Below are 14,019 nucleotides of genomic sequence, written 5' to 3' on the forward strand. Positions count from 1 at the left end.
ACGATTCATGTGCATTACGATGTTTTGGAGTCAGAAAATGATCGTGATAAACGTAAACTTTGGGTTCGCCCGATATTTAGTGCAGAGATGCGATTTCAGCAGAGTGCAAGTGACAACTTGATAAGCGAAATGGAGTCAGTTGACAACGACAAATACGTGAATTATTTTCGGATGACACCCGGACTTTTCTATGAATTACTTGCTTTGATAGAACCTGGTCTGACAAAACAGACCGTGGTTTGTTATACAGATACAGAGATTTGTTTGACAGTTCGCAAGTACTAGTAGAGCACACGGAACGGAATTTCCGGAACGCCTCTGATTAGGGCTTGAAAAGTCACTGGATTCCGGGTTCGCGGAGACGGAACAAATTCCGCACCATGGGACGACAGCCTCACTTGCCGGCCTATCAAAAAATCACTGGCTGCACTTTGTGCGCATCGAGTGCGATTTCACTAGGATTCTGCTTCTACTATTGGTTTAACACTAGGGAAATTGCACTCAGTGTGTACCGTGTGCAACCAGTGCAAAACGTCGTGATATAGTTAGTGTATAATATATCACTGGTGCGCACTAAATGCAGCGAGTGAAAAATCCGACAGCATTATAGCAATTTAGTACGCAAAGATGCTACGCAGACCAATCCTATTCAAAATCATGCAACCCAATATTATCCTACATAAACTTATGCTACACAATATTGTACTACACAAAAAATACTTTAAAGGACTAACTTCGTACGATGACTGAAAACTGTCATTTCCATCAATGCTTCATACATGGTACTATGTTCGAAAAAAGTTATGATTTAAATTCAAAGTTATGATTCATATTGCTTAAATCTCTATACTTATACAGTTCGTTGAGTTAATTGACATGGGCTTTGTAAAGCTGCAACATTTTGTCTCTAATTGCCCACACGTGTGAAATTTACCCATTAAACATTTTTTTTCTTCTGATTTTCACTCTGGGCAGGATGACTTTGTGTAGGAGAGTATTGTGTTGTATAATTTTGTGCAGGATAATATTCGGTGTTTATAATTTCGTGAAGGATAATTTTGTGTCGGATGATTTATATGTGGAATAATTTTCCGCAGCATGAATTTTGTGTAGGATCATTTTGTGTAGGTCAATCACGTATAGCATAATTTTGTGCATGATCGTTCTGTGTAACATCGGCGCGTACTCATCTGTGCTACGGAAAGGCAAGGCAAAGCGTCTTTATATCAGTCACTATCGGTGCAGAGTTTCATTAGATTGATCAATGAAAAGTACAACTATTTTCGTGTTTTTTACTTCGGGAGTGAAACGAACGACTGAAAATGTTACGATTAGTGTTTTAAGCGCTCCTTCTTCCTTTTACGTCACTGATTATGTCTATGGATTTTTACGGAGATTGAATTTCCATAATCCTTAAGCAAAAAACAGAAGCCATCGCACATGCGCATTATTCGTTGGATTTTACAAGTGCGCATGCTCCGTGGCTTCTGTATTCTACTTACGTCTTATGCTATTTTATGTGCTCAGGCTTCTAGAGTGTAAAGCGAACAGGGAACCATTGAGGGTATCACCGTGGCCAGATTGGCGTACAGCCAATACTGTCCTTGTCCCTCGACTCGATTTCTGATCGAAATGGCGTCTCGCTGCCGCATGGGGGGGTGGGGGGTATGATCTAAGGCTATTAGTCGCTATCTCTCTCGGCAAGATCAGCTCTATGGAAAAGCATACGCGGTGCTCGTTCCAGTCATTAGAGTATATTTCAGTATAGAATAACAACGATTCACCACGAAGTGGCGCGATCTATCGAGCTCGTAATTGTTCGTTAAATATCGGGAGTCTCCGGCAGTATCCCGATGATTCCCGAAGACACATTACTATTTTCAGGCACAGGGGCACTTCTTGACGGGTTTTCATTAAGTGAAGGGCAACGGTGGGAATAATTTTTTTCTTTTTAATTTAAAATTTTACGTGCGGTCGATGCATAAATTTTAGTGTCGTGTACGCGTGAGCCGGACAATGTTGGAGCGCGTCTCGGCAGGTATTGGAGCCTGATGGTTGGTGTGAAAATGAAACAAGTTTGTCGCTACGAGCAGCTGATGGCGGCTGAGTGCTGTTTGAGCCTCCGTGTGTCTTGGTCTTGCCACCCCGTTTAAGAACATCATACGACTCGCGAATAAACCGAAACCACGCCACCTTCACCGCCCTGCGCCAACTACTCAACCTGTATTAAAAATATAAATCGTGATCAAATCCTCGGCGCCTTGTCTGTGTGTGAAAATTTTCCTGCCAGACCGAAGAGATCCCCTCTTCTCGATAAGCGTGTGTAGTTCGGAGGCCAAGTGTGGCTGAAAAAGCATAACGGTGCTTGGGGGACGAACGAAGAATGTACACGTAGCTGCCATCCGCACCTAACGTTTTACCTTTCGTTATATTCAATAACCGTGCCGACGGTAGAAAAATCTCGGTGGATAGAACCAGGCCGCCCACGGATTACATATTCCTCCACTCGTACGTAGGTTCATACGTATTGTGGCGTGGCGTGTGTGGCGTGCGTACGCGCGCGTGATACGTGATACCTGCATACACTTGCTTCAAAGTTAAATATTTGTCCCCAGGCGAAGATTTCGAGACTGGCAGTCGGGGTGGCCGCGATAATAACTTGGTGAAAATCCTTGACGCTCGCGACAAGGAGGAGCCGCAGCCGCCGCCGCCGCCGCCGCCACCGCTTGCGGGGTCCGATCAGTGAGATTGAACCAGTGAATAGCTGAAGAAAAAAGAAGAGCGAAAAGAATCGAGCAAAAAACCTTCTCCTCTCGTCGAGTCGCCGTCGAGTCCAGGCTACCACCAAAAGTAACGAGGAACGATAGGTGGAGACGAACAGACTAAAAACGGCGGCCTACCGACTCGACAGAAACATTCGGCCCGGCGCTCCGTGCGTCTGACAACGCCTAGACAATATCCTTCGCCCGCCCTCTTCCAACTCAGTTCCAAGTTTCAATCACGCATCCGCGTCTTTCGCGTCATCCGCTGAAGCTCGGTTACTCATTTTTTTTTTTTTTTTTTTCATCCCATGCATCTACAGTAACCCAATTTCGCATCACATCGTCACTTACCACTCTCCACACCCCTCCTTTTCCCTCGAGCCTACCTTCTTAAACACGCGCGCGCACTCGCACACACACTACACGCATAGATACTACACAACACACGCACGCACGCACGCACACTTACAGACGCGGGCACACAAGGTGTACGTACAGGCGTAACACACCTCTGCGCGTTTGAAACTTTTCTGTTTACCTGCTTTATCCCTTTGGTTCGTCGTGCGATTCCTGGGTGCCATTGCATCAAATACTAGTGGATAAGATTATTCGGAATTTTTCTAAGCTCAAGTGAAAATAAATATCGAAACATAGTTTGCGCTGGCTCCAAAGTTACTCCAGTTTGTTGTGCTGTGTTGTGGGGCAGTTGTGAGTGTTAAAAGTGATTGTTTGATCGCGTAATGGTGTGGTCTCGTCGGCGCGGGCCCACCACCCTTCTTTAACCACGTCTGACACAGCGAAAGGGCAGCAGAGGCTAGAGCGTGATACCAACGTCGTCTCCGCCTCCAGCTCCCACAGTGCCTCCATCGTACCACCAAACATGTCATCTGCAACGTTCGTTGACCGGATAGATCCCTTTGCCAAACGTTCCCTCAAAAAGAAGTCGAAAAAGACTCAGGGATCGTCACGATACCGAAACTCCCAAGATGTAGAACTGCTCCAGCTTGCCCAGCTCAAAGGTAAGAGACATAGCTCTGTATTCATAATCGTCGACTGTTATTTTTGTACATGATCCCTGAATCATTTCTTTGCTTTTATATACATTTCAAACGATTCTAAGATATTTTAGATATGTAAAGAGAAGAAACAAAACTTATGCAAGATAAGAATTTTTAAACTCTTTGTATGTTCAGACTTTTGGGGGGAATATCTTTGAAAAACTGTTTTTAGGACACAAAATTTTTTTTTAATATCGTGTTGCTACAGCGATTTATTAGGAAATTTTAAATGCAAACTCGCACAGATTAAAGAACCTACGAAATTTTCTGTCGCCGAATCTAGAGGTAATCGCAGTAAGAATCATTTACGTGTCGACGAAGTCTAATGTGAATGAGATAATGCTACTGAAATTGGTAATGTTAACGTAACAAAATGACGAAACAAAAATTTCTATTTCGCACGTTTAGAATAACCGAATGAGGATGAAGTTAATAACGGTTACAGTAACGATGCGTGTTTAGGAAAAATCATTACTTGGCACATTTAGAATTGTCCGAAATTTAGTAAACCATGTAAAACAAAACATACTCATACATTTTGAAAAGTCAACTCTCTGAAGGTCATTCAGAAATTGCACAACAGTGATTTTTTCCCCCGGTGTTTCGTTGTGTTAACGTTACCAACTTCAGTCTCGTTAGATGATATTAAAAAATTTCTGATTCATAAAATTGTAGCATGGCTTTTAATATCGCGTTTTTAATGCCAATCAATACGCTTACTAATTTGAAGTTGAAGCTAGCAGCCAGAATTAGCAGCCAAACGTGTTGAACTTTTTGGAAATAGAAAAATGCAGTCCAGATTTATCTTCATAATTCTACGAAAGTATTGGGGGTTTGAGGTACTTCATAAAATTTTGATTCTTGGACTTCACTACCTTATTTGAGTGAACATTAGAACGTTTGGCTTGAAGTAATTCTAGAGTCGCTAGAGTTCTGAAGTAATTCTAGAGTTATTCTAAAAATACATCACTATAATAACGTGACAAACTTGAGCCAAGGGTGTCAAGAAAAAAAATGCACACAATTTATTGTGTAGTATGTTATTCATTAATTGAATTTTATTATTCATATTTCGTTGCGTTAACATCAAGATTTTCAAACTCATATGTTTCAATCGATCAAGCTTGATCGAAAACTTGAGTTATCACCTCGGTTATCACCAATACTGAGTTTGGATGGTGAATGCGAAGGTGAACGGGTATAGTTCAGTGTAATATTTAAACCTAAGTTCACATTTTCATGCTTCCTGATACCATATAAAATTTCGAATTCGATTTTACCCACACATGAACTTACACATATAATTTTTGTTTTATAGAATATGTTCGATCGTGTACATTGAAATAAAAATTCGAGTAATTTATATTTCACTATTTTTTTTTTTGATAACCATTTCTAATAATTGAATTACAAATTTATCAAATCATACTAATTTTGTAAAAAAAAAAAAAAAGAACATCGTTGCACAAGGTGAAAATTTTTCGTGAACGAGCTAGTATGACGGAAGAAGTTAATTTTTTACATTTCAGTTTGAACGTTTTGGACTTCAAGTATAGTAGACAAAAATAAATACTGTTTATACATGTAAAGTTGCCTTTTGATTAGAAGAAAATGTGACAGAATGTTATTAGGATTGTGAGTGAAAAGAATATTAACTTCAAATCACTGTATTCATTGGAATTAAAAATGCGATATTAAAAGTCATGCTACAGTTTTATGAATCAGAAATTCTTTAATGTTTTCTAACAAGGCTGAAGTTGGTAACGTTAACGTACCGAAACGTCAGGAGAAAACATCATTATTGTGCAATTTCTGAATGACTTTCAGTGAGTTGACTTTTCGAAGTATACGAGCGCGACTTGTTCATCCTGGTTTACTAAATTTTTGACAATCCTAAATGTACGAGGTAACATCTTTTCCTAAACATGCATCGTTACTGTAGTGTTACTAACTTCATCCTCATGTCTTCAAAGGATAGACTCATAAGTAGATTACGAACAAGGTAAGAAAAAAAATCAACTGCATGTTTCAACAAGCTAGTCATTCCATTAACGCTATCGCTGGGTTAATAACTTTAGTTCAGAAATAATTATCACGAGGTTGAGATTACTGATCTGAATGCAATAATGAATTCTTCAGAAAAATTGCTATTTTGCAACTTCAGTATTGTCTGAAATGCAGTAATATGTAATCAGGTGAAGCATACTCATGTTTTACACTTAACTTCGTCAAAGCCATTCTACAGTTGCAAAATAGTACCTTTTTCGAATTGCTGTTTCACTTTTATTTCACGAAATTCAATGTCATGGACAATCGGTATCTAAGAAATTGTTAATTGCTTTAAAACGGTGCACCGTGTGCCATTTAAACGTGTACAAGAACTGTGTTGCACACCGAGTGTGAAGTTGCCGTAATAACTCCTCTTATAATAAGAGTTAAAAATTTGAGGGAAATTGTGAGTTGATGTGATAAAATTAATATAATTGTAAGAATATGACAACGTACACACAGTTTTAAAGTTGAAGTGCAGCAGCGGTAATGTTCACAACAAAAATCATGGATATTTCGATCGTTACTTACAAGTTTTATTAAACTAATTTTCTTCCCGATCAAAGTTTTTCGGGATTCTTTTGAACATTAGCTGTCAAATGTTACAAACAAAACAATACTGTTAGTTTTGGAGCCATACCAGTGTTACAGAAAGATTACGTAGAAACTGATTTTTATATTCGCACCACAGTGCAGCCATTCAAGAATGAAACATTCGAATTACGATTAACACTTGGAACGTGATTTAATGTGAGGTACGATAAATAGAATTGGTAAAGAATACTAGAAGGTAGAACAGAAACGGTGTAACAAATTTCAAAACCATATGTAATGGTAATAACAATAATATAAGAATTATTTCATAATAATATTTATAAGCCGTATTTATAGTAATATCGTTTCACGATACTTTCGTATTCACCGGGGGGGGGGGGGGATTTCTGTGATTTCGAACATACTCTTTTAGCCGTTGAAGAATTCAAAGCCTAGCGCGTCACGTAACTAGTAATCACTGGCTAGTTGGAGACACGGTGTTGGAACTTGGCCAGTTCACGTATCTACTAATTCCCAGGTACTCTCAACACATGGCTTGCAGATTCCGAATTACCCTCCCTAACTTACGTACAGATGATAATTTGCCTCTGTTCCTATGACATCACCCCCCATGTCGTTCATTCCGGGGTGGCTGGTTTAATTAATTGCTTGCAGCCCTCGAAATCGCTACTCGTGATACGCAGTTTAAAAAATCGTAAACGCTCGTTTATTGCATACTCGCCACGAGCGAAACTGACGTAGCCGGTTTTGCCTGAAGCCCGCATGCGCGCGACTCTCTCTCGCTCTCTCGCTCTCTCGCTCAAGGGTCGGGTGGCCGGTATTCGATAAATGACCCTATAGATATGTCGAACAAAAAAGTTCGGTACGAGACGACGGTTGACCTGGAATCCAACAGATGTCACTATGTCTTTACAGGCGAGGAGGAACCAATGCTTTGATGCTGTTCCTACAAGAGCTTAGCATATAATGAGCATTTTACTGCGCAGCAGTGAGTATGATGCGGGGACCAATCTTGTACTCAAGATTCAAATTACCGCTACCTATTAATAATGTTACAGGTAGATTCATACGTATTACTATTATCTCTGTGGAGCTAAGCCGAATAGTTATTGAATATTTGAAAATTTTCTTTTCTTATTTTCTACAGTCGAGATTAGTTAATGAAAATTGCATTCTGTAATGGTGTATACAGGGTGGTCCGTTTAACTCTGCCAGCCACCTCGAATAATTTCGTTGTTATTGATTGTATAGAAAAATGTTGTTTGGAAAAGATGTTGCATGTGAAGGTAGAAGATAAGCGTATGTCATCCAAAGGTCATATTTTCTCAGATTTCGGCGATATTGGCGATTCCTTCAACGTGCCTGTGGATATGTGCATTCGGTTGATGTAAAACATTTTGAGCACACGTGAAAATAAATAAAGTGAAGAAAATTACCGGATTTTCCGCTGCAATTTATTCCCTTTCAATTTCTACCTTCGTCATTTAGTCATAGATTTCAAGGGCGAAGGTCATTCGAAGGTCACGTTGTGAACACATGTTTTAACTTCTTTCGATGACAGCTTTCTCTTAGTGAGCAAGAAAATAGGTAGTCCCTTCTAAAAAATATTTCCATCACCGAAATCTGAGAAGATATGACCTTCGAATGACATTCGCTTGAAAAACTTATTCCTTTCCTTCACATGAAACAACTTTTCAAAATGACGTTTTTCTGTATAATCAATAATAACCAATTACCCGGGGTGGCAGAGTTGAGTGAACCATCTTCTATAAACAGTAAAGCTTACCGTTATACACACACCTTCTTGAAGTCTAGTATTTTTTTCATGACGCTAGAAAGAATCTGGATTAAAAAAAAACACTATTATGTGATAATGAAACTGCGATGCTGACAGAGACAGGGAACTCATGTAATACAATAAGAAGGGGTTAAATTTACGGTGAAATTTCCGTATAATCGAGTTTTTCGTTTTTGATATGACTAAAAGAAGATGTGATCAAAAATTCCATTCAGCAAAATTTAGATTATGATAGCATGTGTGCTGAAAAAAAACTTGCACTGTAAAAAAATTTTAATTACTACCATAATCTAAATTTTCCTGGAAGGAATTTTAGATCACATCTTTTTTAGTTAATTAAAATTTTTTTTGCAACGCAAGCTTTTTTTTTCAGGACACATACTACGATAATCTAAATTTGGCCGGATGGAATTTTTGATCACATTTTATTTAGTCATTTAAAATACGAAAAACGCACTATTGTTGAAATTATTATACATATTATATATATAGTATATTAATTTGAAAGTCTGTAAAATGGTGTAGAGTATAAATATAAACGATATAGTTTCAACTTCGTTAAAAGTTACAGTTAAATACATTTATTACTCAGCTCATCCGAAGCTGTTCGTCTCTTGTTTTATAATAGCTATTATTACCGATTACCCCAATTAGTTGTAAGTTGTACAATGAATTTCTCAGCACGTTCCTGTTAGGAATTATATATCGCTGACTTTACAAACTGACTCATTGTCATGTAGACTCCAGTCAAATTACTTGCTGTGGACAAAGTGAGGTTTTGAAGATGAAAGTTGAGTACGGAGTCGATTTTCAAACATTTTTCCATAATTCCATACTTTATTAGAATATCCAAAAACATCGATTTTGCAAATAAACGAGAAAAATACGGATTCAATTACGTTACGATGATTGTTTTTTAAGAAACGTACGAGTAAAGCTGATAACCTTCTGAAACTGATTTTACTTGATTAAACATCAACAGCTAATAATAATTGTACAGAAATGAACAAGCTACAATTTTTCGCTAAAATCGTTCAGCTTGGAGAGTTTCCAAGTTCGTCATGGGGAATGGCTTTGGTTCTCAATCGACTTTAACCCTTTCAGTCATGCATTTTTCATCTGCACCGATTTCGATGAAAATTGGTACTCGGGGGTTTTCGGGGTCGCTGATTACGAATCTGGCATTGGATTTTTAAAATTAAAAATGGCGGATCTAATATGGCGGACGTGCAATTCCAAATACTTATTAATTCTTCTGAAACTTTGTATTCAGGGGTTTTCGGGGTCGCTGATTACGAATCTGGCATTAGATTTTCAATATTTAAAATGGCGGGTCCGATATAGTGGACGTCAAGTTTTATATCTTATATCTTTCTGCTCAATATTCTGGCCTGAATTTAGCATTTGGAGGATTTTGGAATGGCTGATGACGAATCTGAAGTCATAACTTCATAATTTCTAAATCCAACATGGCAAATGCCAGTTTTATCTTTCTTTGTCTACATTCGTGTCTCTCTCTTAGCCCTACCCGGAATTAACGACGAGGACGTGGAGAGCATCTAGATCCACTTTTTTTTTTGTTTTTGTTTTTTTTTCCTGTTTTTTTGTGTTTTTTATGTTTTTTTTATTGTTATTTTCTTCTACTTGTTTTTTTTTCAATATCCCTATTATGACGCACGCACGCACATATATATCAATGATAATGATAAGGAACCACGGATTTTAATTATCTCAAATTTCATCTCAAATTAACTGAAATATTTATTTCTAATGTATATTTGAAGGAATATTCCTGATAAGGTAAGATTTTACGTGATTGAAATTTTTATTGTCACATTGCCCAATCGGATCGACTATAGCGGATCCACCATTTTGAATTTTCAAAATCTGACCTCATATTCGTGATCAGCGACTCAAAAAACCCCTAGATACGTATTTTCAGAGACCTTGGTTCAATACTAGAGCTCTGAGGTGATTTTTTACGAGGTGGGACCGTAGCGGTCGCACTATGACTGAAAGGGTTAAATCTCTGATTCGAACCAGACAATTATTCACTGCCAGATAGACAGTATTCCGCCGATGAATTGTACAAATATATATCTCAGATATAGGCAGATCTGAGATGGTCGAAAAAAAGTGGCCGAGTTGACGGAGAATCCCTCATATATCAGATTTCAAACATTACCCGTAGAAGATCGTAAAATTACCTGCTCGCAAGCCTGATATTACAACTAAAGATTAAACTAAAACAATTAGGATTAGCTGCTGCTGGATATTATCACAGTGGAGAAGAGTGCTAAAACCGTGAATTGAAGTTAAATTGTACAATTAGTATTGATTTTTGTTCAAATATTCGGTAAAAAATTATAATATTGTAGGAAACATGAGTTTATCGCATCAATTTGTTCAGTTCACACCGCAATACGTCATTCTTCTAAACAATTATACTCTCGAAGAATCGAAATAATTTTCATTCGAAAGACTGAGGGAAGCTTTCACAGTCTACCGGGTAATAATGATGCAGAATTTCTATTTGTTCCGTTCTATAATATAATCTAAAATAGTTTTTCGTGATCAGTAAACTTCAACGATGTTTAAATTATTCCAATTCTGAGTTGGTCACAAACAGTTTTGAAAAATAATTACAGCGCGTGATTGAATACTGATTGAATATTTAATATTTTTCCCGTTTGGTCAAAGTTTTCACAGATAACTCAGACCCGTTGTTAGGTTTACTTTATACAATTGTAAATAAAATGTGAAAACAATAAAAAAATAAAAGACAAATTTACTAATGAGTAATTAAAAACAAAGAAAAAAAAAAAATACTAAAAATGTCAAAGAAACGTGAGGTAAAATCGAATTGTACCGTGATCAATCACGTGCATACTAACAGTAATTTTCAACACCGTTATCCCGTTGAACTGTCATAGCTTAAAGTTAACGTTAGTAATGGTAGTAACGTTGTTGAGATGACAAGAGATCGAAAAATGTCACTATTTTGCAACTTTACTATCATATCGAAGGATTGAAGCTGGAAAAATATATGAAAACGTTTTTTTTTTTTTTATTGCTACGGAAAATTCTGAAATTGCAAAGTAACTTTTTTACGAATGTTTTATATATCCGGAGATATAATATGTATTTGGCCAGAATTTTACGCACGCTCTCGTTTTTCCGAAATAAATCAGAATTATTTAATTTCGTCAATTGAATTTTTTTTTTTTTTTAATCAATCTAAATTTAAAGCTAATCGAAATCAGATATGAATAAGAATAACATAAGTTGACAGAGAGGATGTGAAAAATTACAAAAAAAACAAAATTATCAAAATATTCAAAAATGCGAAAAATATATACGATTAATATCTCCGGACGTGACGTCATTAGTTCCAATTACGGTTTACGCGACTGTGAAAATGCTTCGTGCACTTACTTGTATGGAAATTGGGTGAAAAACTCTGAAATTTCGATCTAGAATTGTTGCTATTGTAGATTCGTTATTTTGGATTTTGGATTTCCGACATCAGATTCGTAACCAATTTCCAATGTCTGCATTTTTGAGCTTGAAGTTAGTGACATTAATGTTTTTTATAACTTCAGAGTTTTCAAGGAGTAAAATCACGAATTATGAGTTCGTTTGCTGTATTATGGTCTATTCCTGAATTTTAGACGATGCTAAAATTGCGCAATAATTATAGTTTCCATAAAACTGCATTCTTACATGCAATAACGTTACGAACTTCAACCTCGTGCAGTGACGTTCGCCAAGTTAGCATTACCACTAACTAATAACGAAATGAAATCTTTTGGATAGTTAGCCTCTGTTTAGAAATTTTTAATGTGACTGTAATTTGTCGGTAAGTAGCCGCTAATGAGCCATGGAGTTTTGGAATTTGTTGGGTCCTAAATTTTCAAAAACAAAAAAATTGACGGTAGTGCCGAGTACTTTTTAAAACAGCACAACCACCTGCAAATTACCTACAGAGGATTGATTGTCAATAAATGTCGAAGGTATAAAAATTTGCTCGCCTTTAGGCGAACAATGATCCATGAAATTAGATGAGGTTGAAGTTCGTATTCGTGAAATCTAAACATTGTCCAAAATTGAGTAAATCATCGGAAAGCAAAATATTCTGATATTTCGAAAGTCCAAAATCGACTTCCACAAATTTATTTTGAAATTACAATTTTGTGATGTTTTTTTTTTTTCAATGTCTTTAGGTTAACGTTACTACCTTGAAACTCGTGAAATTACAAAAGACAGCTTTCGATTTCATTTTGTACGAGCTGTTGTTTTTTTGCACGTATTCGCGAGGGTGCCAAATTTTGTTTTTGTACCATCCCCGTATTTGTCACCACTCTTAATATTCATAGATGACGTACAAGCATAAATTGTTATCTATTTCGTACAATTAGACTTTCGTCTAGTTAGAAGGTCCAAGTTTAGAACGGTGAAAGGTTAGTTAGACAGACCATCACAGCGGATGGTCAAAACTCCGAATGTTACCATGGGGTTGAAATTAGTAACGTCAACGCAATAAAATACTGCAATAAGAGTCATTATTGTGTAGTTTTTAAATTACTTTGAAAGACGGACTTGAGTTTCCAAATTATGCGCGAGTATTTTTCTTCACGATTGTTAATGAAATTTCGTCAAGCCTAGAAATGCATCGTTACGTTAACGTTGCAAACTTCAACTGCATACGTGACCGACGTTCTCGTATGCCGTAAAGCGTTACCGTATTTTCAAGGTTCAGAGCTTTCGTCATTCACAATTTTGACCGTTAAAAATGTTCGTATTTCCGTGTTTTAACTATGTGGAATTTCAACCATTTGGAGTTTCGATCATTCCATATAGCCGTTAGTATGAACTTTGACAATTCTGAGTTTTGACCCGCAACCGTTTTGATAAGATATTTATAAAAATAATTTAGATTCTAGATGACCTCGTAACAAAGCTTACACGGACTTGTGTTATGATTTCACAAATCTTATCGCATATATGCAAATTTTGAAAGTTATGTAGGGTTTTTCTTCATACCATTACAGCGACGTTTTCAGCACTTGTGTTTGACCCGTAAAAAGCGAAGTCAAAATACCGAGATACCCGATCTAGTATATTCATGCTCGGTGTGAATTGGCTCTGAAAACGCATGAATTCATAAAATACTAAAGATTGGCCCTGTTGCCTGAATTCACTGATTCTTGACAGGGTTTCCATAAATAAAGTTGTGTAATCGTTCGCAAAAAAAGTCGTTATTCGGTGAGGTACAAATTTTTTTTTTTTTTTTTTTTACCAACACGCCGCGACAAAAAGTTTCGACGACTTTCAAAATTCGAAGAAGTAGTTTAACTTCCCTTAAGCAAACGCATTTAAATGCACGCAAAACGGGTAATTTGTTATTTTTTTCGAGTTCATCGGGATAAATGTTGCATATTATAAAAGTCCGCGTGTAATCTTAGTAACGTATAATTTAAATTAGATAGATTTGAAGTAAACGATACTCTGTGTGCGTGACTGAAGTATATCTATGGTCGGGGGTGTTCAAGGTTACTGTAAAGTGGCACAGTTGAAAACCCCTGGTATATACGTCCGAGTTGAGTATAGAATGGTGTTAATGCTCCTCGATGGAATATATATAAAACGCCATTTTTTTTTTTTTGCCAAAATTCACATAATTTCCGGGTCCCAAAACAAACATTTTGAGACATAGTTCAGAGTGGAGAATTGATTTTTTGTATTTTTTAAATATTTTTTTAGAGGAATAATTTTTCTTATTTTGTACGTATACAAA

The 14,019-nt window shown here is 36.9% G+C and overlaps 1 protein-coding gene across 2 annotated transcripts in view; it reads left to right on the forward strand.

Annotated features, from left to right (window-relative positions):
* Positions 1-1,881: 1,881 nt before the first annotated feature.
* Positions 1,882-14,019, forward strand: part of LOC107220968 (serine/threonine-protein phosphatase 2A 56 kDa regulatory subunit epsilon isoform) — a 96,382-nt gene continuing 84,244 nt past the window's right edge. The window contains exons 1-2 of one of the 2 annotated variants that reach the window (XM_046736420.1): positions 1,882-2,512; positions 2,616-3,781. In XM_046736420.1, the coding sequence (XP_046592376.1) occupies positions 3,643-3,781 (139 nt within the window). In that variant the 5' untranslated portion in view covers positions 1,882-2,512; positions 2,616-3,642. The remainder of the gene's footprint in view (positions 2,513-2,615; positions 3,782-14,019) is intronic. The other variant, XM_015659791.2, reaches the window with a different exon arrangement.

This window comes from Neodiprion lecontei, chromosome 4, assembly GCF_021901455.1.
Source record: "Neodiprion lecontei isolate iyNeoLeco1 chromosome 4, iyNeoLeco1.1, whole genome shotgun sequence".
NCBI lineage: Eukaryota > Metazoa > Arthropoda > Insecta > Hymenoptera > Diprionidae > Neodiprion > Neodiprion lecontei.